Source organism: Zeus faber, assembly GCF_960531495.2.
Source record: "Zeus faber genome assembly, chromosome: 1".
Taxonomy (NCBI): Eukaryota; Metazoa; Chordata; class Actinopteri; order Zeiformes; family Zeidae; genus Zeus; species Zeus faber.
The window spans coordinates 44,094,446-44,122,283 of record NC_137193.1 but is presented as its reverse complement, the minus strand read 5'-3'; the positions used below and the strand labels follow the sequence as shown (position 1 = coordinate 44,122,283).

Here is a 27,838-nt window from a genome sequence, read left to right as displayed (position 1 = left end):
TCCCCTCTGGACACTTGGTCTCCCCCTTATGCAGACCCTGTTGATGATCCCGACACCTCTTCCTTACAGGACACCTGAGTTTAAAACCTCACATGATGCACTACTTTGAATCTTTGTAAATTTGTAGTGTTGATGTTTTTCTTGGTTTGCTCATTCATATATATATATATATATATATATATATATATATATATATATACACACACACACACAGACACACACACACTTGTAATTTGCTATTTGCTTGTATTTTATCCCACACAAGTTGTGACATGGAGTTTTGAATCTTTGTGAATTATCACCACTGGTGATTTTTTGTGTTCCATTTTCAGCATTTTATTTTGATTTTTTACATTTCATGTTTTAGTATTTATGTTTTATAATGGTGTTTTATTAGTATCTCTTTATGTGATTAAAAGGGTGGAACATAACAATATATCTAAATCTATGTAATCACAAATATATATTCACACACATAATGAAGAACACAAGCTCATATAGCCTCAGTCACATAGCTTTATTTCAGCACACAGGGTTCACTCTTTAACATACCTCTTAGGCTGTGTTCTCCCTTGGACTCCTGCCATAACGTTTGCCCTATCCTCCTGCCATAAAGTTTGCCTTATCTTGAGCCCCTACGCATCTGTGAGGTCAAACTGACCATATATTCTCTGACTCCCTGAAAATAAACTGTTCGACTCAGAGAGCTGCTCGAGAGCACATCTCTGATCCGACCCTTGTACAAGTGAAAAACAGCGTCTGTCTGTCTCTTTATCTATCTTTATCTCTTTATTCCCATAAAAGGCCCATTCAGTGGAAAAAGATCTTAAGCCATTAAAGTGTTGGAATTCTGGTCTACATGGACTATACCACTGACTCATTATCAGTGGATTTCCTCATCTTTGACTGTAATCTGACCATTATTTGACAACAGTCTGACTATTATCTGACCTCATCTCCATGTGCCAGCGCTGCTCGTCATCTCTCTGTCTCTTCAGAACGGCCTTCTGTTTCTGTTTCCTCAGCTTGCCCTCCTGCAGCTTCCTGGCGCGATTACTGGGCTTGATCTCCACGGGAAGTTCGGGGTTCACTTTCTTCTGCGCAAGAGGAGGAAATAACAAGCAGAACAACGTTCTAGACAATCTGGTTGTGGTGTGGGGGTGGAGTAGTTTGAGGAGCCACACCTGACCTGGATCTAGGTAATTGGTAGGAGTGTGGCTGCATACCTGTTGCTTGTTGGTTGGTCTCATGAGCAACAGGTAAAAGCCCCATCCCCACACACACTCAAGGAAGGAGCCCTGTCGTGACAGATGTCTCTATCTGCTCCTGGGCCAATTACAGCTGGACCACTCTCTAAAATAAACTGGAGGCTACAGCCCATGTTGTCTGTGTCTCTGTGCCGTAGGTCCCTGAAAACGCCACTTGGGTGGCGTGTGGTAGGCAAAACTGCCACACGGGTGTAATACTGTAAAGTAACACTGCACTGCGTTAACAGTCAGAAACAGAAACACACATGCAAGTACACACACAAAAGTATGCATGGTAATACATAGTACCAACAAATAATTCTCACAGAAGTTATTTAACAACATGACAAGCATGTGATAATAAAAAGTTACATTTTCATAAACAAATTATAATTATGTCTGGCATAAACCAGCGGTTTAGATTTGGGTTGCACAGTCTTCAGCCATCCCGTGGAAACAAGAAACTTTAAAGTGTGCAACCATTATACTCTTTAATCATTTTAGTTTTGGATAATCAAAATGTGGTAAAATCTTGTTTAGTTAACTGAGGTGCCACAGCAGCAGCTATCTCCAAAACATTGCGCTAAGCAGAAGGATTTACTTACTTTATATTGCAGTCTGTGCCTTCTTCCCTTCAAGTGCATGTCCTTCGCATTGGGGTCATTAAAGCTGCATTCACACAGCTTACAGTGGAAGCGAATCACCTTTCCCTCATCATTACGGACCTAGGAAGAGAGAATTCAGCTAGATATCAAACAATATCAAGATATCAAAAACTAGGAGGTAAGGTAATATAGTTAAGGTTAAAGCTATTCCCTCTATAAGATGATTATTAGTTTGTTTCCGTATAATTTGCCCTTTTTTTTGGGCCACTCTCACCACCAGCGCTTCCCTACCTCCTCCACATAGTCGTGTCCCACAGGCTGAACATCACTTGGACCCCCTGCTCTGTCGCTGTCATCATCCTCGCTCTGAGGGTCCTGGGGCTTCTGGACTGGCTGCTGCTGCTGCTGCTGCTGCTGCTGTTGCTGCTGCTGTTGCTGCTGCTGCCGCTGCTGCTGCTGCTGCTGCTGCTGCTGCTGCTGCTGCTGCTTGGGCGCCTCCACCCTGGATGCGGCTGAGGCACTGACTGGCTTACTGGCTGTGAGAAGAGGCAGGAGGAAAAAAATTAAATTTGATTTAAAAGTAAATAACATCGCACATCTGTAGCAGAACTTCCTTATTCTCTCTTTTTTTTTTTTTTTTTTTTTTTAAATCAAATTCAATTATACACTAAATATTGTTCAAAAGTTCCTGGGGAAAAAATGTAATGCACACGTTCAATATTCAGACCAAAATATTTTCCCCACACAAGAGTGGGGAACCTTCCTTTGTCTTGTGATGGATTATTAGTTGCATATATGATAGCCGGCCATAGACTAGTTACAATATTAAATTATACAATTAAAGAAATAAATATTACTACAATTACATTTATTTGCCCTGTGATGTTACTTGGATGGCCGTATCGGGCAGGAGGTTCCCCTCCCCAGCCGTAACAAACTGAATACATTTACAAATGTCTTGGGAGCACCCAAACCTGGCTTCTTCACTGGTGCAGTTGTTTTAGCAGTGGTATTGGCAGCCACTGGTTTGGGAACTGTGGCTGGAGTCACCGGTGCAGCTGCAGATGCGTGCACAGAAGCAGACGTAGAAGAAGAGGTGGATGAAGAGGGCTTCCCAGCCACAGATGTTGTATAAACTGGAGCAGAGTTCACCAGCACTGGCTCGGTTGAAGGTATTGGCTTGCCCAGCTTGGTGTGGAGTTTCACAACCTTTTTTTGAGGGTTGACGAAGAGAAACAGAGGGTGACAAATTACATATTACACCATCATTTAGCAGATGCTTTTGTCCAAAGCGACTTACAATTATTCATATACCGATGGATGCAGCCATCAGGAGCAATCAGGGGTTAACTGTCTTGCTCAAGGACACTACAGCCTGCTATCAGGAGGAGCCTGGAATCGATTACTGGACAGCCCACTCTACCTCCTGAGCTATCGCCCCCTATGATACCACCGCGTTTATCCGATATCAGATCTCCAAGGGAGGCTTTGTTTTGTAACTTGACACGTAGCAGAAAACTGCATGTGTACAACAACAACAGCGTTTGCACTGAATGTAATTTCTATAGATGATACATTTTTACAGATCTATCCAATTCTTGATGCATAGAATACATGCTCTGAACATCTAAATAAATTAAATAAATGTCACAACTGTGCCAACCTTTTGGTGCTTGGCCCCACGTATATGTGCAGCGTAGGCATCGACTCCAGTGCAGGAGACATCACAAAGCTCACAGCGCAGCTGGGTTTGGACTCCTCGAGGCCCGTTGGAGGGCCCCGTCTGTCCCCCGGACTTCAGGGCCGCCTCCTTTTTCTTATGCTTCTGACCCTCCAGATGCTCCCGGTACGTCTAGAGACCGTATTAAAATCATTTTGCAAGGTTGACCATACGAAAATGCCTGTAATACATTTTGAGAAAACTCTTATATATTGTAATTGGTTTGGATTAATTGTTGGTTTGTTTTTCAAATAATCCAACAATAATCAGCTATGTGTGTAATGTGTGTAAACAGCACACCAAACATTATTTATTTGCAGTCATTTGTATTAGACCCTTGTTCTGTCTGCCGTTAGTTAGTATTCAAAAAAACTTTATTGGAGAATGTGCATTTTGTTGAGACAAATATAATAAATAAATAAGATAACATACCTGTGGGCCAGCACAGCTTATCTTACAAATGTCACAGTAATGCAGCTGAGGCTGCTTGGGGGGGCCTTTTGGCTTCTGCAGCTTGTTTTGGTGAAACATTGGCTTCTTGTAGGCATTGCCAGCAGGGGCCGTCACCATATTGCTGCCAGCGTTGCTCCAGGAGGAGCTGGTCAGCTGTTTAGGGGGTAGCTGGACAGGGGGCTGGGGCTGCTGGGGTGGGGGCTGGGGCTGGGAGAGGGTTTGCTGCGGTGGCTGATAGTAGGAGGGGGTCGAGGTGGAGGTGTAACCACTGGAGTCGTAAGTGGAATAGCTGATGCCTGAGAGTGAGACAGAACAGCAGACAGGAGGACACAGAGTACAGAGTTGGCACGAGAGAATAAAAAAACAAAAAAAAAAAAAACCTCCAGGTCAGAACAAAATAAAAATGAAAACATTTAAAGAAATAAAAATAATAATTCACAATATAAATAGATATTTTTAGCATGCTAATGCAGTTTTAACTAAACTGACCTATTAAATAAATAGCATTTCTTCTCCTACTGGATTTTACATTGATAAGTCAAATGAATTAAGTCTGCCCAACTCTCCGCAAGCTAAAGTGCTCTTAAATATTAAATAACTTAAACTATTGCTAAACTGAAAAACAATTATTTTAAAAAGGCCCTATCGCAAAAATAGATTTCTTTTTAAGGTCATGAGTTTGAATATGAATGAACATAAAGCTATTATCTTATCCAGCTCTGCATAGCCACAGAGGATCTCTGCAGTCGCAGAATCAAATCGTTTTTAATATGGCCGGACTGTATAAACAGACAAGGAGTACTCCAATTTCACTGGACTGGATAAATACAGACAGAATGTAAGCCGGTGAGAATCTTCGAAAATGTTCTTGGGCTTACTATTTAGAAACAAAGTCTGTCTGCAATACAGACCTCCACTGATTCAATTTTTGTGCTTTACCTTAAGGAATATTGTTTTGTTTTGTTTTCATCCAGTCAAGCTTTTCTCAATAGCTTGTGGCACATGGGAGATTTAGATTAAATCCAATGTGCTAGTTAAAGACATTACTTCATATTTCAATTACGTCAAGTTATATTGTTCACTGAGTAATCATAAGGGCTAGTGGTCGACCGATTAATTGGGCCGAATTTAATTAATTTGCACATTTTGAGACAATCTGCATCAGCCGATGCCTGCGAATACGACGCCGAAAAACAAAAATATGTCTGTCTGCAGACAAGTATCGGGAAAAATATTGATTTTTCTATTGATTCTGAATATTTGAAAGGGTTTCAATTAAAAATTTCCGCACTATCGATATATCTCACTCTCACAATCTTCTTTGTCGCTTCTCTCTGGCAGCGAGTTGACAAACACCACTGCAGCACACACATAGCCCCGCCTCCTCACTCACTCGTTGTCTTCACTAGTCTCATTTGCTCCGGTTTGTAATGGTGTTAGGTCATTGAAGATGGCAAGTGCAGAGCCTCTGCGACCGGTTTTGAAAAACAAAACAAACAAAAAAAAAAACAGCAGTACTGCTGTTTTGAAATACTTTGCATTTGAGGCAAAACCTAAACCTAACTCAGAGAATTGGAGTGGAGTGTTATTTCTCCTCCAGAGAGAGGTGCGCCTTATTCGTGTTCCTGTGGTTTTACTGTCTTTTTATTTTAGATCGATTTTTTTTTGTGTGTTGTGGCACATATAAAGGTTACCATTGACATCAAGGGGCAGGTGTCCAACCCCTCCCCCCCGTATGTGCCTGGATCCCATGCTGTGTCACACCATCTCCTTGTTGCTATGGAATAAATTTTGTAAAAACTGGATGTTTTTGTTTAAATACTTTACTTGTACTTCCGGACCAGACTTTAATACGACGCAGTTCATTTTTTATTATATTGTAATTAATTATTTTTTTCACAAAGTTTCATTTTTTGATTACATGTGGACATTTATTTAGTTAAAACATTTTTTTTTATTTAAAGTAAGTGCACTGCAGAGACAATACAGACGATGTTGAAGAAATGTTCATTTAAGTTCGGCAATTTGTCACTCATTTGTTATTATTATAAAATTGTAAAATCATGATATCGACATTATATATCGGCATCAGCAATTGAAAAGCCTCTATCAGTCGGCCACTAATTAGGGCTGGGTAACATGAACAATGTTAAAAATTAGGGCAAAAATGAAGGCACCGAAGCCATTAGCTTTCAGTCGTTGGTACTGAATGCCAAAAAATATTTTGATATGCGATACTATCAATGCAATAAGATAGTGATAGGAGAAAGTTCTTCATTTCAATATCCACGGCTAGTAGTGACAAAATGGCCTGGCTACATCCCTCTCTTACCAGAGTAGGACGAGGCAGAGGCTGTGGAGCTGAAGGTGGAGCCGGGGGTATAGGAGGAGATGGGGGTGGGAGGCTGCTGGACGCTGGTGGACACTGGGTAGATGTTGTAGCTGGTGGACACAGAGCTAGCAGGGGCCAGGGGTTTGAGGGCTGTTACCTGCCTCTGGGGTGGAGGAGGCTGGCTGTACACTGTGGAGGGGGCAGGACTGTAGCCACTCTTCACACCAACTGGCACACAAAGGGTGGAAAAGGTTTAGTTGAAGTGAAGTCTAAAGTGTGGGACTAAAAGAAAAATGTGTTGTAAAGAAAACGAGTGTATCAAAAGGTGGAAAAGGATTGGCAACCTAGGCGAATGAGAGCTTTGACCCTGGCACTGCATCTGAACTTTTGGCAAAGCATTTGAACACCGGACACGATGGGTGTGCAATATCAAAATGTCTCCACGATCTGGGGGGGGTTTCAATTAAGGTCAAGTTCAAGAGATAATTTGTCAATAGTAAACAGAAATTATCATTTAAAATAAAGCACTTTCTATTTGTTTTGTTTGGAGAAATGGGGAACGCGGAAGCGCAGCAGAGAAAATATGTAGCGATATGTTTGTTGCGAATGAGTCGGCTCTGGCGGCTTAAGCCTTAGTTATAACTTCAACAGAGCTGGCACATTCTCCGTTGCAGTATTCTCAGAAATCACGGCTGGCAGTAGAAAGTACCTTGTGAAGCAGGAAGTAGTAAACAAAAAGAGCGCTAGACAGCACACAAACATGGATGCACACAAGGCATCAGAGCTTGTGCCGAGGAGGAATTGCTGTTGATGGTGGTTGAACAGACAAAAGCGCAGAAGAGGGGGAAAGGAGCCTGTCTGTCGGCCCGTTTCATGCAGAGACAGGAGGGGGGGGGGTGGAAGTTATGTCCTGCTCAGCATTTTAATACAGAGGAACTTACTGAACAATGGAACGGAGTCACAATGTGTAATTATTCTCCCTCATTACAAGATTCACTCACAAACTGTACATGAATACCGATAAAACTTTACCTTTTATTTGTAAACTGAACTTTACAAAGACCCTATTAATGTGCAATAACATCACCACACCTGATCTGTTTGCGTATACTATTTTGTCTCTGCATCAAAAAGTAATTGGTGGACTGTGGATCAATGTTGTCCAACATAGCAGAAATAAAACAGCAAAACACTGCCCCCGTGCTCCTCACGCAAAGTCACAAAATCTGAGATGCGTGACCTCGCACCGCAACTTCACGCAGGTCTCCACGCACAATGGCACCACCCCCTGGTGACGTAATTTGCGTCACGCGTTACCTCACGCTTGGGGCAGGTATAAACCTAGCTTAACAAGTCGGCTCGCATCGAAAAATAAATTCTATTTTAGTCGGCACTCGAAGCGCAAGCCTTTTTTTTTTTTTCTCTTTTTTTCCCCCTCTGATTTCAAACGCATCCAAAATAGGCAAACAAGCGATATACTTCAATGGGAAATAACATTAAATATTAGACAAAATGTATTTACACATTTTGATAGTGACAAAGGAGTCATCAAATTAAGCCATTTTACGCGCCTTCCTTAATCCCCTTTCACACATAGTTCCCGGTAAATTACTGGGATCACCTTTACGGCACAGCTAGTGAGTTCCACTATTCACACATGCAAACACATTAAGAAACATTTCCATTTTGCACCTTTTCACACATGCCATGATGATAATACCAGAATAGAGTGGGCAATGGACAGTCCAGCTGAAGTCCCCAGGTGTGGTATCGATCTGCCCCCCCAACGCCAGAGAGCGACAGAGGGAGCAGCAGTGCACGGAGCGACACACGGACAGTCATTCACTTGCGCGCACAAGAGGATGTATGTGGACGTAGAGGCAAATAAAAATAAATATGCCTATGAAATAAATCCTGAAATAAATGAACGAGGTAATAAATATATAAATGATAAATATATACCCGACGGACTGGCCGGCGCAATAACCCTAACCCAAAGTTATTAAATCAATGTGATCATTTTCCACCTGTCCTACACTCTCTGCCTCTGGAGAAGGAAAGTTCTCCACCCGTTCTACCTCTCCCCGCCCACTCGTTCCCTATGGTGAAGTACTTATGCCCGATGTCCCCGAACTACACCCCTAACTCTAAAAGACACAAGGGTCCTGGGTCTGAGTGGCATTTTGAATTAGAAAAAGAATACAATTTAAGAATATAAAGACCTGTCTCTAAGGACGCTCTGATCGATCGGCTACCCATCGATCATACATGAAACATGAAAAAGAATCGTGATAAGATCGTGGATCGTGATCTTGTTTGAAAAAAAAAAAAATCGTGATATGATATTTTTGCCACACCCTTACTGTACATATTATTTTTATAGCACATTACATTTCCAAGTGGAGCCCGTCTCACTATTCAGAGCCCACTAATTAGTACTGAAATACTTTCTTACACACTGGTCAAAGTGAAACGATTTGTAGATTGCACACAAAATAATATAACAGTAATATTGCATTATATTGTAATATTGCAAGTTTGACTCACTGGTCTGGTAGTAATTCTCTGTGGGTGTCCTCTGGGCGGGAGCTATAGTAGTCTGGTAGTACTGTTGCTTGTTCTCATAGCTTGTCGCTGCTGGGGGTCGCCCATAACTGTAGTTGTCCTGTTATCATTGGAGATAATTATTATTATTTTTTTATTATTATTATTATTTTTTTTTTAATCAAGATTATTTTGGTGATTGGGATATAAACAAACATTTGTTTAATCCTATTTATATTTGGATGGCAAAGAACTGACAAAGAAACGTACACACTACTGTCGTAGCCACAACATTGTATGTAAAACAGCAGATACGTTTTCATAATATCAAATATATTCATAATCAAATGTATTTACCAATAAAGGAATTTCAATTGGGATTGATGCATCAATAACGCATATAAAATATTATAATGTATTTACAACATGCATCCGAAGGCCAAGAATGTAAGGTTAAGTAAAGTGAAATGGGACTGACCGTGTCTGAGTATACCTGGTACGTCTGTGGAGTGGTAGTGGGCTGGGGGGGTGCTGGGGGGTCTGGCTGCCTGTAGCCATAGTCTGGGGGAGCCTGGTGGCTCTGGTAGGCACAATATGGAGCCGAAGCCACGGGCCGGGCTGCCTGGACCGGGGCTGGAGAGTAGGAAGCCGTCACTGCATGAGCAACAGCTGGTGCCTGCTGGACACTGTAACTCGCTGTGGAGGGGTGGGAGTAGGCTGGAGGCGGCTGGGTGCTAAAGAGAGAAATTCAGAAGGAAAGAGTAGCGCATTAACAGAGCACAGAAAAGGAAAAACTACAGATTAGAAGCTAGTGGACATATTCTGCATTAGTAGGCTTGAACTTTTAACTTATTACATGCAATACAAAAAATTTTGTAAATGTGGACCCACCACCTGCGGCAGGCAAAGGCGGGGGCCTGGGCCTGCTGATCCTCGGCATCGCAGAATAGTTCTAGGGACGTGAAATGTCACCTCTCTGGCTGGGAAGAAGATGGTGCGGGAGGTGGAGCGGTACCAACTAGATATAGTTGGGCTCACCTCTACGCACAGCACTGGCTCTGGAACCAAACTACTGGAGAGGGGCTGGACTCTCTCCTTTTCCGGAGTTGCCCAGGGTGAGAGGAGCCGGGCGGGTGTGGGGATACTCACGAGGCCCCCGGCTGAGTGCCGCTGTGTTGGAGTTCTCCCCAGTGAACGAGAGGGTCGCCTCTATGTGACTACAAGTTGCTAAGGGGAAAGCTCTGACTGTTGTGTGTGCTTATGCACCGAACACCAGTTCAGAGTATTCTGCCTTCTTGGAGTCTCTGGGTGGTGTCCTGGAAGGGGCTCTGTCTAGGGACTCTATAGTTCTACTCGGAGACTTCAACACTTACGTGGGCAACGATGGAGAAACCTGGAAGGGGGGTGATTGGGAGGAACGGCCTGCCTGATCTGAATCCGAGTGGTGCTTTGTTATTGGACTTCTGTGCTAGTCATGGATTGGCCATAACGAACACCATGTTCAAGCAGAGGATGGCTCATAAGTGTACGTGGTACCAGACCACCTTAGGTCAATGATTGATGATCGACTTTGTAGTCGTGTCATCAGATCTGCGGCTGTATGTCTTGGACACTCAGGTGAAGAGAGGAGCAGAGCTGTCAACTGATCACCACCTGGTCGTGAGTTGGATCAGATGGTGGGGGAGGCTGCCAGACAGACCTGGTAAACCCAAACGTGTAGTGAGGGTGAACTGGGAACACCTGGCGGATGCCCCTGTCCGTGAGGTCTTCAACTCCCACCTCTGGAAGAATTTTTGCATTGCATCCCAGGGGAGATTGGGGACATGGAATCCACGTAGGTCATGTTCAAAAACGCCATTGCAGAGGCGACGGCTATGAGCTGTGATCGGAAGGCAGTCGGTGCCTGTCGTGGCGGTAACCTAAGACCCGGTTAGTGGACACCAGCGGTGAAGGAAGCTGTCAAGCTGAAGAAGGAGGCATTTCGAGCTTGGCTGGCCCAGGGGTCTCCTGAGGCAGCAGACAGGCGCCGGCAGGCTACGGCAGTCACTGAAGCAAAAACCCGGGTATGGGAGGAGTTCAGGGAGGCTATGGAGAAGGACTTTCAGTTGGCCTCAAGGATGTTCTGGCAAACCGTTCGGTGACTCAGAAACGGAAAGCAGGGCTTGGCTCAGGCTGTGTTCAGCCGGAGTGGGGAACTGCTGACCGGGACTGGGCATCTTGTCGGGCGGTGGAAAGAACACTTTGAGGAACTCCTGAACCCGACCAATACGTCCTGGGGGGAAGAGGCAGAGTCTGAAGACTTGGGGGAAGACTCGTCCATATGCCTAGCAGAGGTCTCTGAGGCATTAAGCTCAGGGCAAGCTCCTCGGGGGCAAGGCGCCGGGGGTGGATGAGATTTGCCCTGAGATGCTGAACGCTCTGGACATTGTTGGGCTGTCTTGGTTGACACACCTCTTCAGTGTCGTGTGGATGTCGGGTACAGTACCTGTGGAATTGCAGACCGGGGTGGTGGTTCCCATTTTAAAAAAAGGGGGACCGGAGCGTGTGCTCCAATTATAGGGGTATCACACTACTCCCCGGGAAAGTTTACTCCAGGATGCTGGAAAGGAGGCTCCGGCCGATTGTCGAACCTCAGATTCAGGAGGAGCAATGCGGATTCCGCCCTGGACGTGGAACAGTGGACCAGCTCTTTACCCTTGCAGGGTTGCTGGGGGGGGTCGTGGGAGTTTGCCCATTCAGACTACATGTGTTTTGTGGACCTGGAAAAGGCTGTTGACCGTGTCCCACGGGGAATCCTGTGGGGGGTACTGAGGGAGTATGGGGTACCAGGGCCGTTGGTAGGAGCCATCCGGGCCTTGTACAACCAAATTGAGAGCTGTGTTCGTATTCTTGGCACAAAGTCCAACACGTTCTCAGTGGGTGTTGGACTCCGCCAAGGTTGCCCCTTGTCCCCGATTCTATTTGTGATATTCATGGACAGTATCTAAGGCGTAGCCGAGGTGAGAAGAGTGTCCGGTTTGGGAACCTCAGAATTGCATCTCTGCTTTTTGCAGATGTGGTTTTGTGGCTTCATCAGACCATGACCTCCAGCACGCACTGGGGAGGTTTGCAGCCGAGTGTGAAGCGGTCGGGATGAGAGTCAGCACCTCCAAATCTGAGGCCATTGTTCTCTGCCGGAAAACGGTGGATTGCTCCCTCCGGGTTGGGAGCGAGTTGCTGCCCCAAGTGAAGGAGTTCAAGTATCTGGGGATCTTGTTCACGAGTGAGGGGATATGGAGCGTGAGATGGACAGGCGGATCGGTGTGGCATCAGCAGTAATGCGGGCGTTGTACCGGACCGTTGTGGTGAAGAGGGAGCTGAGCCGGAAGGCAAAGCTCTCAATTTACCAGTCCATCTATGTCCCAACCCTCACCTATGGTCATGAGCTCCGGGTAGTGACCGAAAGAACCAGATCACGAACACAAGCGGCCGAAATAAGTTTCCTCCGTAGGGTGGCTGGGCTCAGCCTTAGAGATAGGGTGAGGAGCTCGGACATCCGGAGGGAGCTCAGAGTAGAGCCGCTGCTCATTCGCGTCGAAAGGAGCCAGTTGAGGTGGTTCGGGCATCTGATCAGGATGCCTCCTGGGCACCTTCCTTTGGAGGTTTTCCAGGCACGCCCAACTGGTAGGAGACCACGGGGTAGACCCAGAATACGCTGGAGGGATTATATATCCCAGCTGGCCTGGGAACGCCTCGGGGTCCACCAGGAGAAACTGGAAAATGTTGCCAGGGAGAAGGGGGCCTGGAGCACCTTGCTCAACCTGCTGCCACCGTGACCCGGCCCCGGATAAGTGGAAGAAAATGGATGGATGGATGGATGTAAATGATCAATTTACTTGATCCCCTAACCAGCTGGCCCAGACAGAAAGGTGAAGCAGAGTGCCATCTTGAAGAACATATCAATGACAGCATGGGATTATACTATTTTCGCCATTGTCTCCAACATAACCGTTGTATATGATCAGTTATCGTCACATCAAATTTGACAGGACCTAAAAAATGATGATGCATAAGTAAATGCTACAAAAAAGAATTCATTAATTATCCTGAGCAAAATTGCCAATAAAAGCAGCACTATGTAACTTTTGGTATTTGGCACCCCTACAGTTGTCGTAACTGTCATAAAACTCAGTGCAGTGTCCGAAAATAATTTATTTTACAGGACAAATTTGAACCTTATCAGTCACATTTCAATAACAGTCTATGTTACAAATGCAAATACTATAATGTACACCTTGTTTACAGCAGCCATTGTGCAGACCGAGCCACTTCAGCAAGCACTCAGTCCACATCTTCCACGGCGACGTATGAAGCGAGGGTGCAGGTATGGGGCCCCTGCTACTGGTGTAGGTAGCAAATGTGCTCAGCCTGGCAGATCAGCTCGCATACGTGAGTGAGGGCGAAACAAACCCACATGGTACTGAAACAGCTGATGAAAGCTGCTGCTGATGAAGGTGAGGACGGGAGTGGGTGTGGGTTGGGGTTCGGGAAGTGGCTGTTGGCCTTTGCTCCTCCTGCGTGGCTTCTCTGTGACAGTTGCCCTTGGTGGTGGAGGGCCCACATATCTGCCAGTCTGCGGGCGTCTGTGGGGGCTGACACCTGCACTGGGCATACTCGACTGTGTGGATGGGCGCTTGGGCAGTGGGGCTGGATGGTGCACCTGGCCGGTTATGGTGGGGCGGACCTTGCCCTTGCACGGGGCGCTGGTGGGCATGGGGGGCTGACACCCGACACCCCGCTCAAACCGCCGCCTTGTGTTGGTCTGTTGGCGCAGGACCTGGCTCCGGGCCTGTGGTACGTGCCTGCCGTCTGCGGCCCAGGTTCTGCGCCTTCATCTTGTGCCTGCATGTGGGGGTGGGTTGTATGTGCGCACCTCAGGAGTGCAGGGTCTCTTTGCGCTCCCTGGAACTGGGTTATGCTACTGGTTATCGTTCTCCAAGAGGGAGATTGGTGCTGGTTCTATGTAACAAAAAGCTGCACTCTTGTCATTCCACAGGACAGTTATTGCAGCAGTTTTTGATGATTAAAAAATGAATAAAAAGTGGCATTGCAGGATGAGAAGTTGAACTCCACTTGCAGACTAACTCTGTCTTAGATGCAATAGCATACAACTACTGTGTTGTAAACCCAGCATGCTGACAGCACAGGTTAAAAAAAAATATATATATATATATATATATATATATATATATATATATATATATATATTCCCCCCCCCCCCCTTTTATAAATTTTACCAGGCAAAAAAAACAGTAATTACCACAGCCAAACATCAAGCAAGTGACGAAGGCGTAACGAAAGTTTCCTGCGGTTTCGAACCCAAAGAAAAAAGTTACATAGTGCAAGAACAGACGTTCCTGGGACGGGTGGGAATAAAAGAGGTACCATTACTGATATTACAAATCAGTGTACAATCAAAATGATTTTGAAGTGCTTATTTTCAAGAAAAAAAGTTACATAGTGTTGCTTTACTCACAAATATATGTGCAAGTGATACAAAATAAATTGATTGGGAATAGAGACTTTCCCTTTTATGATACTTTTAGGATACTGCTTCTGAATTCTTAATCTTAAGAATACCAATCCAATGCATTACTTTTACTTAACAGTATATACATTGCAAATTAGCACCTTATCTCTTACTATCTATTTATTTAGATGTTTACTCTTTGTGTATTAGTTATGTACACATTTTCCTACACCTTGTGCTGAAAAGAGAGCAGTCAATTAAAACGATAACATACTGTTGCCTACTTGAATCGGATCATTACTAATTAACCATATAGAAATCTCTACAATATAAAATTGATACATACTGAAGACAAATTGTTTTCTGTAAAAAATTAATAAGTATGCATCCCCACACGTCACAAAACACCACAATTTAAATACACAAAAACCATATCATCACCATTCCTTGGGACAACCAACAGTCATTGGTCTATACATCCTGCTATTGATGCTGGCCGCCACAATGCGTTAATGCCAAAATGGACAGAAAATAGTGTCACAAGATGAAAACGAGAAGAAGCTCAGAAAACAGAGGGTCAGAGGATACATCATCAATTTGTAGAAGGTTTCCGTGCAATCAATTGCACAATATATAATATAATAACTTTGTAAAAAGTTAAGACTTAAGCCGATCCATTATTACCCCAGGTCCATACAATGAAAACATAGAGTATTGTTTACCTTGTACAGAAATATACAATTATATTCATACACTGTCAATACTTGCCTCCTTACTGCCACTTAGGCCGTCATAGACTTTTTTTTTTTTTAATTTATCCATTTTTATCTGGTACATGGAGCACATTTTGAATATTCTGCAGAATGTATTTATTTTATTCTTTTTTTTACACTATTCCTCTATCTGCACAACAATGCAACAATTACCAAGCCACATTCCTTGCATATGAAAATGTGCCTGGCTTAATAAACTGATTGTTATTAATGTTTTATGTGAAACCACAGGTCTCAGCAGTACTGATCCCAAGCTGCAATAAATGTATAAGATTCAACTGATGGAGGACACATTTTCAGGTTGTTCATGCTTTCGCAATGCTCAAGACAGGCATGGTTTTGCTCTGGGAGTGAGGGAGAAGCATTCCTGGATAGAAGAGATTCCTAGATAAACACAAGTGGTCCTAGACTACAGGCTTCTCTCCCAAAGTGACCAATGAAGCTCCAGCTACTACAATTACCTACTTTCGACAGTGTGTGAATTGTTGCTAGAGAGGTTTACTGTTTATTGCCCTTTTTTTCTTATTTTGTAGTGAATTTTTTGGTTTAGTACATTGTAAACCTTGTCTATTTTTTTTTGTCATTTATCGGTTTATTCATTTTATATAATAAAATAAAACGTAAATAAATGTAGGTGCTAGATATTGCTATTTTCTTCCGTATTTTGTTCGCATTTGGGTTAATGCATGTCCTTGTTTATTCTTAATGTAACATGTCCTGTTTGTTATTGTTTTGAAGTCGGTTGTAACACCGCAATGTGAATACAGTATCTCATATCTATATATAATCCTGCCCTCTATCTAGCTGCGTCGTGCTGGCCCTGCCTGGCCGACTATTAGCTATACAGGCAGCTAGTAGCTTGCCAGGCTAGGCGACTAGCTTTTCCGTGGCTCGGCCACGCAGTGAAACGGCAGCATTAACCAATTTCAACTGCCAGCGGACGCAGATCATAAATTGGCAAACAACGATTCGACTGACACACCACATGCATCCCGTGAATTACCTGTACTGCGGACCGGCACCATGTGTGAAGCCATAGTAATTACTCGCAGCCATCTTGGCTTCATCTCCAGCAGTGTCCGCTACACGTGACGTCACATGTGGATCCGCCACCCCACCGTTAATGCTGCGTTCCTTTGCAACTCGGAAATCGGGAATTCCGAGCAGATAGTCCCCACTTCCGATCGCTATTGTGTTCCATCGCTTCTGTCCGGGACAACGTGAACGCCCCCAGCACGTGTGTACGTGTGTGTGTGTGTGTGTGTGTGTGTGTGTGTGTGTGTGTGTGTGTGAATTTCACAAGCTACGAAACGTATGTTAACATGACATAAAAAAAAAAATCGTTGAGGTTTTTATACGTATGTATAAACCCATCATCGGGAATTGCGTCATGTGGCTGTGACGTCAAGTTTGTTTTCTCGGTAAACTCGGATCCACACGATCTCGCCCGAAATTTCGACTTGGAATTCCGACCTCAATGGCCCGTTCCTTTGCACTTTTCCATGTAGGAATGCAGCATCACCCCAGCGATCCACAATCCACTTTTAAATAATGTGTTTCCGCTGGGCTGCACGTATGTAAACAATGGTTCCGATCAACCATATTTTATATACCTGCAGTTTCGTGCAGTTTTGCTATTTGATGAGCGCTTCACTGGTTTGACAGCTCTGCGGCGTCGCTCCGGTATAACAGTATGAGATCACACCATTAACCCGACAAGTGTGTCAAATTGAAACCTTTGATTGTCATGTGAATAACTGTACCAATTGGTTGTAGCACAGCTGTCACCCACCCAACTGCCACCCACCCACTGTGCTCAGTGCTGGGGAAATCCTTCTGCAGCTGCTGGGCAGAAAACAGCAGCTGATGTGATTGGAGGGCTGGGGATGAACTGGAGGACTACATGAATAATTAGGTGTGTGTGTGTGTGTGTGTGTGTGTGTGTGTGTGTGTGTGTGTGTGTGTGTGTGTGTGTGTGTGTGTGTGTGTGTGTGTGTGTGTGCGCGCTTGTGTGCGTGCGTGTGTGTGTCGGTGGGTGCATGCACGCATGCATGTGTGCGTTTGCATGTGGGGAAAAGGGAGTCAAATGAAGGTGTGGAGGGAGTGAAAGGCATTGGGGCGAAGAGAGAGGGGAGAGACAGAGGGAACCCAGGGATGGAGCGGGAGAGATGTGGTTGCCAGGGAACAGTCGCCACATAGAAGACCTCTGACAACAGCAGGATTATCTAATGAACTAGTGGCTATACACGGGGACTTACTTATTTTTTAACAGGGTGCTTTGTGGGGGGGAAAAAAAACAAACTGGAACCAGCAAAATCAGGGAATTGCATTACCCGCTGCCATTACTTTAATATGATGCGAGGAAACCGTGGTACTGCGGAATAGAATTCCATCTGATTTTACGGTTTAGAATGGTAAATGATGGACTTTATGAGTGAGGCGAAAAACGATCACGATCACGATGCCAGGCAGAGCAGATGCATTCTAATTAAAAGGAATTTTGTGTGTCGGTTCTGTGCGAGTCTACTCTGAGAGGCAGCCTGTCAGCTCACTCTCCACGGCCAGTATTTGACTCTCTCCTTTCCAAACAAAGGTGGCAAGGGAGGGGAGGGGGAAACCAGCACAGAGCTGGCCCCTGTCTGGAGACACCTGCTGCTGGCGGGCGGCAGACACCGAAGACACTGTGCGAGTGTGTCTGTGCGCTCGTATGTGAAAGAGAGAGAAGCGGAGATTTAACTTGACCCATGCATTGCTCCTGCCACGGGGGATTAGGATCCTCACCTCTCCAATCATTGCCTCTGTGACTGAGCGGGGAGGACACACAGGCACAGGCCGGCGAGAGACATTCCGGGGATCTCTCGTTGCTCATGTGAGTATGATAACAGGCGAGATCTCCTTGCATTCTTATTCCACTCACCACACGCACAATACTGCCAGCACAATAGATTTAAATGTGCTCTGCAGCGCATGGGATTCAACCGAGCTGTGAGGCCATTTCATTTTGTAATGGTAATCTGTTTCTCATCCAGTGGTGATGAGGAAATAAACTCTTCCATCTAAACATCCTTTAACGTTCCTCGGGAATTTGGGTGTATCAACAGCAAGGCATCGCCAATAAGTAAATGGATGGTCTTTTCTAAATGGTTTATGATGATGTGAGCCCTTCTCTCCTTCCTGATGTTACAGCTGTTTGATTTAGAATAACATTGGTTTTTTTTTAATCATAATTTCTCAATAGGACAATTTTAACCTACTAAAACAAGAGAAGCTCCATGTTTAATTTGATTTGGTTTCATGGTTTCACACTTTCGGGCTGCCCCCCCCCCCCCCCCCCCATTTAATATTCATCCATCTGAGGGTTCTTGCCACCAGCCCTATTATAAATATTTCAGAGGGACGATCATCAGTGCAGTGCAAGTATATCACAATCCCCATACCATGCAGTGAAAACGTTTCGCCGTGAACTGTTACGGTTTATTTGAATGCACTATGCAGTTATGTGTATTGGTCCTAGCAGAGGTTCGTAGTCTCCTCAGTCACAACAGCAGAGCAGCACTTACCATGCACGCCTTGCCTCAGAGTATTTGTTTCTAAATATAACCTCCAGCCTAGTCCTGGCAATCCTCAGGCACTCAGTGAAGTCCAATCAGTCTTTTTTGATAAGAAATGAGTGACGAGCTACACAAAGAACAGGAATTTAGTTCCAATTTAATACCCTTGGTGTCACATGCAGGGAAACACAAGGACACCAGCCAGAAAATACCTGTGCTGCTCGCGGAGGTGCTGCCGCCTGAGCATGAAGGACAGTGGGACGCAGCGTTTTGCCAAAGTAGCCTGCGCAGGCAGCGTGCAGGACAGTGTATGGCTGGCACATTTTTACAGTGAAATACAGGAAATACATAATAAATAAACAATACCATTTCTAATAATATTGTATTAGCTGTGCTGTGCCACATCGCTTTTTTGTCCATCTGTGATCATGGAATAATCATACAAGCCATCAATGTAAGCCATCAGGACTCCAGTCCGGACTGGAGTCATAGGCTGCCAAACCCTTTGCCAGAAGGTGACAGAGAACCAGTCTGCATGCCTAACGAAGAGGAAGCACCAAAATCAACCGAAGGGGATTAGGGCCCTGGTGAGGAAGGATTAGGTGTAAATTCTTCTCACTTATTAGCCCGCTGAATTCCGCCCAGGAAACTCATAGTAATTGACTTTGAGGAGGGCCGTGGTCTGAGAGAAGGGATCTGAGTCAGTCACATGCCTCTCACATGGGGCCGTGTGGGGAGGGGGATCAAAGCCATGTGACCTAAATTCAGCCCCTAAATTGCAATGATGAAAAGTGAATTAATTGGATAATCTCCTCTATTGTTTTGACTTTTCCTGTTTAGGAAGTGCGAGTGCTCATGCTCTAATTAAGCGACGCCACAGGCTGTCGACTGAGATCGTTATTGGTAATTATTAATAAATAATGCACTTCTTTGTACCCATTTACAGCAGGCCCCCTGCTCTCCCCTGCTAGGAATGGGCACCACAGAAGCAACTCTACGAATGGAGAACATGGAGGTTAGAGACGAGTGGCAGGACGAAGACTTTCCCAGGTGGGATTGCTGTATTTATTCTGATCTCGTGCTTTATGTTTCTGACAACACGTCAATTATATTCTGTTTCTCTATTTTATATTCTTGATTTTAATTACAAGTTTCATATCCAGAACATTATCATGCGGTAAAAGGTGTGATTGTGAAGACACCTGTTTTTATGTGTATGAATGTACGCCTCATTCATGGATAACTTCCCCTTGCAGCAGCATACGATTATTAATTGTTTTAGATACATTTTAGATTTTACTGGGTAAAATAGGTTGATTTTTTTCTGGTTAGTAGTGCTTCAATAATGTGGCCATGGAAGGTTACAAGGCTGTAGTTATCAGCAATTACATAAAATTGAACGTTTTAGTAGGGGATGTTCAGTTGCTTAATATATAGAGATGCTTGGTTAATTATCGTCATTAGGTAATGGAATAAGTATAAATGCATATTTCCCATAATAAAAGAAGGACGATGAGGAAGATCAATAATGAGAGAAAATGACAAAGTAAATACAGTAGAAATACACGGAAAGAGTGGAAAGTGACAGCAGGGAGATGGGAGGAGATGGTGTTCAAGCGTGTTAACGCCTCTCCTCTCAGTCACGTGAGGAGGAGGGGAGCAGGTGCAGCTTCTCCATAAATGGTCTCGGGCCACGTCATGTGACGAAATGGCAGACACCAGTCAACAACACAGCATCACCAGGAAGATGGTGGCAGGGTTAGCTTAGGAGAGGGGAGAGCTGGAGGATGAGCCAGGACTGTATGGATTGCTACACTCGCCTCTGAGGTGCTCGGCCCCAAACTGCCTTTTCACCGACTAAGAAGGGAAGGAATAAAGGCTGGCTATAAAAGGGTGTGAAATCAATTTGCTCCCCAGGCTGACAGAAAAAGCCCTCTCCTTGTTTCAAAAGGTAAGCCTTATTTATGCACCCTCTGATAATTTCATATTTAAGCGCTTATTATTCAGCCACAAAGACAACAGAATGGAGATAAGCTTGCTTTGTGAGGTGAGGAAATCCCTTCTGATTTGAATAGCTGTGTTATCATAAAAATACGGGCTTTAATTCTAACAAAGGCAGCCCTGGGATGGTAGTCACCAGTCCTGCGGGAATAGCGTCGGACGGTTCCAACAATGCTCATCATTATGTGCGGCTGCGGGCCAATGCTGTTGACTCAGGAGCAGCGTCCTTCTGCAGAGATCGACTTGGTTTGGTTTGAGCGAGATGCGCAGGGACCCGCTCTCTCTCCTGAACGCAGCATCAGATCCTCTGCCTCGTGTCACCGCTCAACTCCTGACGTTTTGTTTTTTTTAGATGCTGCTGAGGAAAAACAAACCCACCCGTGCAAATAGTACGCTTTCCAGAAACGCATAGAAAAAAAACAAAGACATGCACAAGCCTACACATACATGCACAAGTGCACTCACACATAAAACAACACGCGTGCAGATGCTCCTTCTGCTTCACTCTGAGTGAATTGTGCACTAAATATGGAGGCGGATGACGAAGAAACATGTCCTTTTCACAGTTTTCCTGCTTCTGTTCATCAGTGCGTACAGGGTGTGTTTACTGCTGACTCCCCTCAATCCCCTGCTTCCCCCAAACCTACCTGCTGCGTCACACTCTGCCCGCCTCCCTCTCCCCCTCCCCCTCCCCGATTGCATCCCTTGTCTCCTCTTTCCCACATCTGTTTGTAAGCCCTACAATCTTCATCTCTCCCCTGGAACGGGTTTAAAGCGGTCTCTTTCTCGCTGTTGAGTCAAATCGGTGGCACCCACGGCCGTTTTACACCAACCTTATGATACTGCGACTTAATGATCTGAGGCCAGATGGTGAAATGATACGGAGAAGTGGATTCCTAGAAGTGCCTCGAACACATCGTAGCCGCTAAACTAAATCGAGCGGCATTGTATGTTATTGAGACGAACAGTTTAGAAGAGCAGTTTGGATGAATTGCTCTGCATAATGTTGTGTGTGTTTTCTTTATTCTATTGTCTTATTAAGATTATCCACACAAGGAAGCCACAGGCGAGTCCAAATTCTTTCTATATATTTATGTGAACAGGCTCAGAGAATAAGTGAGTGTTTGTCGTCCTCCAGGCCACTTCCGGAGTACGGAGACATGGATCCCTCCTGTGGTCTCAGCGACAACAGAGCCTGTAAGTTGAGAGATTGGACAGTCTCTAATTATTTGTGCGTTAAACAGAATACAGGTTTCACTGGACAACATTTTAGCCAATATTGCCGCCAAAAACCAACAAATGGAAGAAAATTACGACCTTTGCCATTGCCGCATGGCACTTTGGACCGTGACTGATGAGCATAAATTGTCAGATAAGTTTCTCATCAGTTTCCCAACGTCATCAGCCTTACAATAAGGACCAGTGTTGATGACTTGGTAGAGGTTGTCTGCGTGAATCAAACCTCTTTTTTTACGATTCCACAACTCTTTATTCACTCAAATACCACCATTGTATAACGTAACGTAAACTCCTCTACCTTCGTGGCCGAAGCTCCTCCCAACTCTCTCAACGTTAGTCCAAGCGACGGAGATGGAGGCGGCTCCTCCTCCCACCGCAAGCGTCGCACGCTGGTGGCCCCCGAGATGAACCTGTCGCTGGACCAAAGCGAGGGTTCCCTGCTGTCAGACGACTTCCTGGACACGCCAGACGACCTTGACATCAACATCGATGACATCGACACCCCCGATGAGACCGACTCACTGGAGTTCATCACCAACGGCAACGACCTTGAATGGGAAGGTAAGGCGTCAGGGAGGCATGTGTTTTGTATTCTTATGTTTTAAATAGTGTCTTTGATGTTCAGTGCCTGCCACAGCATGCAGCCATTTACAACAGATCCTCTTTCATATTTTTCAGTTTTATCTATTTATTTATTTATTTTTTAATAATGGATTACTTATTTCATTGCAAGTTCAGCATTGATCAATTGGGATTCTTCTATTCAAATCTAATCTAATATGTCTATAAACTGGACCCCTCAGCCTCTTTTTGATTCAATCCCAACTCCAATCTGTAACCCTCCAACTGTCTCATCACTCATGCATGCCTGTGTTATACAGCCAACACGCTTCACAACCTACATCCAGCTAAGACCCTCTCCTCCTCTTTTCCATCCAGATGACACGCCGGTGGCCTCGGCCAAAGCCGATTCCGCTAATGGTTCGGGAGAGGTGGACGAGGACGGGGCGGGGGGTAATGGGCGCCTTTGGAGGACGGTGATCATCGGGGAGCAGGAGCACCGCATCGACATGCAGGTCATCAGGCCTTACCTGCGGGTCATCACTCATGGAGGTCGGTGGCAGGAAACTCTGCAACGCACACACACACGCACACGCACACGCACACGCACACGCACAGACAGACAGACAGACAGACAGACACACACACACACACACACACACACACACAGTAAAAACTACAGACTAGGTAAGGAGAGGCGCGTTTATTTGCACACATTTCATACACCAGGGCAATTCAAAGTGCTTTATGTAAGGAGTCTCAGGACTCATATTTATACACCATTTTATTAGGGTAAGATTGTGGTTTGACCTGAAAATAGAGGTATTAATTTACTAACCGGGATTTTCTCTTGTCAGGTTATTATGGCGAGGGCTTGAACGCCATCATCGTGTTCTCCGCTTGCTACCTGCCGGACAGTAGCTGCTCAGACTACCACTACATTATGGAAAACCTCTTTTTGTGAGTATCTTTAAATGCTGTCGGGTTCACAACCACTCAAAGACATGAAGATGATGTTAGTTATACACTAGAAGAAGTCCTAGATAGTAGATATTTAATAATAATATACTACTTGAACAGTTCTGTAAGTAAGAGGTAAAGGATTGTTTAGTTAGCATTGTTAGTGTTCATGTCAACTCCTAATTACAAAAAAATTAAAAGTAATTGTTTTTGGAGGCAAAATAAGGCAAAGGTTTCCGTCCCTTACATAAGATTGTGCATTCTTTGTGAGTTTTGGGTTCCCCAAATGAAATCACACGACAAATATATCTTCCGTTGTCTTCCCTTCCAGATATGTGGTGAGCAGTCTGGAGATGCTTGTGGCTGAAGATTACCTCATAATCTACATGAATGGAGCCACCCCTCGCAATAAAATGCCAGGGATCAGTTGGCTCAAGAGGTGCTACCAGATGATAGACAGAAGGTAAGAGAAAGATTATTCTAAAATAGTGGCTGAGAATGGCAGGCTGAAAGGCAAATTTACTGATTATATGGAAGGCTTGGATGCACCTGTTAGTTTTAATGCATTACTGAGATATTGTGTTTTCTATGTAATGATTAATTGAAATGGCAAGAAATGGAATCCCAGCATTTCAGCACTTATTCAGATTGGTATTCAGAATGCAGTATAGTTTTCCTTTGTGCCATACCATTGTAAAAGGTGTACAATAAAAGACTGTTAATTTGCTTTTTTAAAATTATTTGTCTACTATCTACCCCAAGTTATCTAACGCAATTTTTTACAAACTGTAAATCATCTAGACAACCTAACTAATGTGACTGTTAAACTGAATTCTGTACCGACAGGCATGGCATTGATATTGACTGGGTTTCCACAAGTGAAAAAGATTAATGGAATTTGTCAGTGGGTGTCACGCAGTAGGAGACCGATAATGACTTACGAGTAGAGGTTTTTATTTTTATTTTTATTTTTTTATATAAATTCCCTTTAAGCACAATCCTGGTGCATTAATCAAAATGGCTGTGTTTACTTCGTATTTTCCTTTGTTAATGGACAACTAAACAGATTTGGCTATGTCTTGTGTTCAATTCACAGTGCGTTTGTATTTTAATGGCTAATAAATAACACTGTAATGGATTCGACTGATTCTGTGCGTTTCAGGTTGAGAAAGAATCTCAAGTCCCTCTTCATTGCACATCCTACTTGGTTCATACGCACTGTTCTGGCCATATCCAGACCCTTCATCAGGTGGAAGATGCACACTTTTGTTCAAAATCACATAATCTGGTCCCTTTTATAAAAAAAAAAAAAAAAAAAAACGTTGAAAAAATAGCAGTAGTGTAACATTTATTGTTGCTGCTATCCTGTCATCCTTGCAGTGTAAAATTCATGAATAAGATCCGGTACGTGCACAGTCTGGATGAACTGGCAGAGCTTGTGCCCATGGAGCATGTGCAGGTCCCTGAGTGTGTGGTGCAGTAAGTATATATATATATGACCACTAGATAGTGCAAGAGAGCCACAGAACTGATTCCTGGGACTCACCCAACGCCTACTTTGAGTTTTCATTAAATGACAGCCACGTTTCAAAGTATACCTTAGCCTTAATAAGTGAAACTAAAAAGAAAACCGTGTTCTCCATAAGTTTGGCAAAGTTTGATTGAATAAGGAACACTGAAACACAATGATATGGCGAATCCATGCGTTAATACTATCATTCAAATAAAATAAACCGAACTCCTTGAAAAGCAGCTGGAAGCAGGGAACCTTACTTTCTTGTTATTCATTTTCAGATTTGATGAGGAGAGGATTGAAGCACGAAAAGAGAGGTAAAATATCTCAAATAAATCTCCCCCCCATACACAGGCTAAATCAAGATCGTGATAAAAAAAAAAAGAGATTGCTTTGAATCTGTTCAATTGTCTTTACTGTGCACATTTTAATTCACATCGAGCCATTTCCTGAAGATAGAGAGCACTTTTGTGTGTGTGTGTGTGTGTGTGTGTGTGTGTGTGTGTGTGTGTGTGTTGTGTGATGTTCAGGATGGAGCAGGAACAAAGGCAACTAGAGCAACAGCAGCAGCAATCCAAACCTCAAGAACCTGTTAAAAAGGCTGAAAGGTACCGGTGTCGTCTGGCATATCTGATGGATTCATTTGATCAGAACTGGGTCTGATGCGTCAATCCAATACATGAATCAAGCTCTCACCTTCTTTTCCCATTTCCCGCTTCCAGACCGAAGTCAATGATCTCAGGTCAAGGATGTTGAGATGGAGTCTGGGTTCACTTCGTAAAAGATTCAAGGTACAGTAAGACAGTGAGCGACAAGGAGACTTTGCACATAGTAGCAGGAGGGCCAGTGATGTGCAAAGTGTAGTTGAGATGAAAAGGATTCCTCATACTCCAACGATAGGAAACATACCAAACTAATTCCCAAATAATAATAATACATATATAAAATCTTCAAGCGGGAAATTATAGGGAAATTACTCAACAATAGTTACATTTCACCGCAGGTAACCAGTAGTTGCAGATGTATTCACTTGTTTCATCCATGGATATACTATGAAATTAATCAGTTTCACGACAATAAAAAAACACTAAAAGTAATTCATAATGTGGTTAAGTAAATTACTATGTTAAATTTCATTTTTAGTAACTTGTAATTTATTATTAACCACCATCACCCCTGTTATGTAATACACACCTGTTCAACGCTCTGAGGATCAAACTTGGTCACATCTCTCGAGTTATTCACACTGAGGTCATCACATCTCACATGTGACGCCGCCGCCTTCGGTTCCCAATTTCCTGCAACGCTGTTTAACAAGGGGGTCAATAGATACATTGTCTTTGCATCTGTACTGGAGTTTATTCTATCGACATTTCCTACTTTGCACTAACAACCGGATCGCAATGTGACCTGAAAATGCTCCGAAAATGGTTTGGACTTCACCAAAGAAAGCAGCGGATCAATTTAAATGGAGCCTCTGTCCTCGAGGACCTGTGCCCGAAATGATTCGTGTCCGCCTCTAAAAGCGTGAAACCACAAACCTCGGCTCCAGTACAGTGTGTTCAGAACGTTATTGTACTGCTGAGAAATCAGAGCAGCAGAGGTCAAACGGGTCAACTCTGCAAATTCACAATCTGAGTTCTTAATAAGAATCATGAAAAGTTCAAGCCAAACGTGAGACTTGTTTTAGTAAGTTGGTTTAATGCAATGCTGCATTTGTTTCTGTTTAAACAAGATGAGATAGTATTTGATTGTTTGATCACTCAAAATCTGTATTCAAATTAATATGCAGCATTCTTTCATTAAATCCTAAAGAGTACTCCTTACGGTAGAGGTCAGTACATGCTTGTTTAAAGGATCAAGTGTAATCAAACACACTGCTTTCAAATTCAATTATTAAGCTGTGATGGTTCATGCGTTTCGGTTAAGATACCAAATCCATTCTGTGTTTTTTATGACATCAGAGGTCAAGCATACAACTTTTAAATATTTTATTTGCCAGAACTGGAGGTAATCAGTTTGATTTAAAGTCAAACACATGTTTTTTTCTAGTTTAAGTTCTAGTTTAAGTTGAACGGTATTTTTTGGGGTTTTTTTTTATAATGTGGACAATATTATTCTCTGTATTCTTTGTTAATCATTACATTTAATTTGAAAATGCACATTCGGGGGCATTAGACATGTCTTAAAGTAAATAAATGTTTTCATATCTAAAAAAAAAGTTGATCTAATTTATGTCTGACCAAGAATTAACAATATTTACCCCCTCCCCACTTTTTTTTTCAGTGTAAAGCGCAGGTGTGGGGCGTGAGACACTAGTTTCAAATCGGTAAGAAGCAGAGGGCCTATAAAAACGCATCATTATCCCTTAAACATCCAGCTGAAGATACTGTAAGTTCTGTCATTCCACCATCAACACAGTGAAGACTCCGTTCTCAGCCCCAGGAACTCCCGACGCTTCTTCCTTTTGTGTTGCAAGATAAGGACTTAAAAGTTAAACAAGGCGCCAATCCTGCTAATGCAATCTTCCAATTTGCAGAATGTATCATCATGGAAACTATTCATTATCTGTTTGGACCTGTTGAATGACCTTTGAAACGACACCTCTTAGTAAAGAGGCTCCTGGCTGTTTTCAAACATTCAGTATTATCCAGGAAACAATCAATTTACCCACAAAATATATATACGAATCCTCACGAAGAGGAGCTAGAACACCTGCCACCTCCCCCGACATTATACTCATGCTGCCTATCTACATGATGTTACAATGTAGAAAAATGGAAGAAAAAATTGGATGCCTTTTGACTTTATTTTGCTTCATAGTGGCTGC

The 27,838-nt window shown here is 43.7% G+C and overlaps 2 protein-coding genes across 2 annotated transcripts in view; one reads left to right on the top strand and one right to left on the bottom strand.

Annotated features, from left to right (window-relative positions):
• The window catches only part of zfr2 (zinc finger RNA binding protein 2), a gene marked incomplete at its 5' end in the record, with an annotated part of 30,887 nt that extends 17,233 nt beyond the window's left edge, over positions 1–13,654 (bottom strand). Inside the window, 12 exons of the mRNA XM_079996573.1 lie at positions 952–1,097; positions 1,853–1,972; positions 2,144–2,388; positions 2,827–3,061; positions 3,516–3,704; positions 4,005–4,321; positions 6,358–6,585; positions 8,905–9,022; positions 9,380–9,635; positions 11,044–11,153; positions 11,661–11,789; positions 13,355–13,654. Of these exons, the coding sequence (XP_079852699.1) occupies positions 952–1,097; positions 1,853–1,972; positions 2,144–2,388; positions 2,827–3,061; positions 3,516–3,704; positions 4,005–4,321; positions 6,358–6,585; positions 8,905–9,022; positions 9,380–9,635; positions 11,044–11,153; positions 11,661–11,789; positions 13,355–13,654 (2,393 nt within the window). The remainder of the gene's footprint in view (positions 1–951; positions 1,098–1,852; positions 1,973–2,143; positions 2,389–2,826; positions 3,062–3,515; positions 3,705–4,004; positions 4,322–6,357; positions 6,586–8,904; positions 9,023–9,379; positions 9,636–11,043; positions 11,154–11,660; positions 11,790–13,354) is intronic.
• A 4,320-nt stretch (positions 13,655–17,974) lies between these two features.
• atcaya (ATCAY kinesin light chain interacting caytaxin a) lies at positions 17,975–27,455 on the top strand. Its single transcript, XM_080016866.1, has 13 exons — positions 17,975–18,052; positions 19,681–19,784; positions 21,874–21,932; positions 22,287–22,535; positions 22,914–23,087; positions 23,393–23,495; positions 23,827–23,958; positions 24,658–24,744; positions 24,876–24,974; positions 25,290–25,325; positions 25,539–25,616; positions 25,731–25,799; positions 27,295–27,455. Exons 2-12 carry the CDS (start codon positions 19,708–19,710, stop codon positions 25,762–25,764), a joined length of 1,128 nt encoding a protein of 375 aa, XP_079872992.1. The 5' UTR covers positions 17,975–18,052; positions 19,681–19,707; the 3' UTR covers positions 25,765–25,799; positions 27,295–27,455.
• The last annotated feature ends 383 nt before the right edge of the window (positions 27,456–27,838 follow it).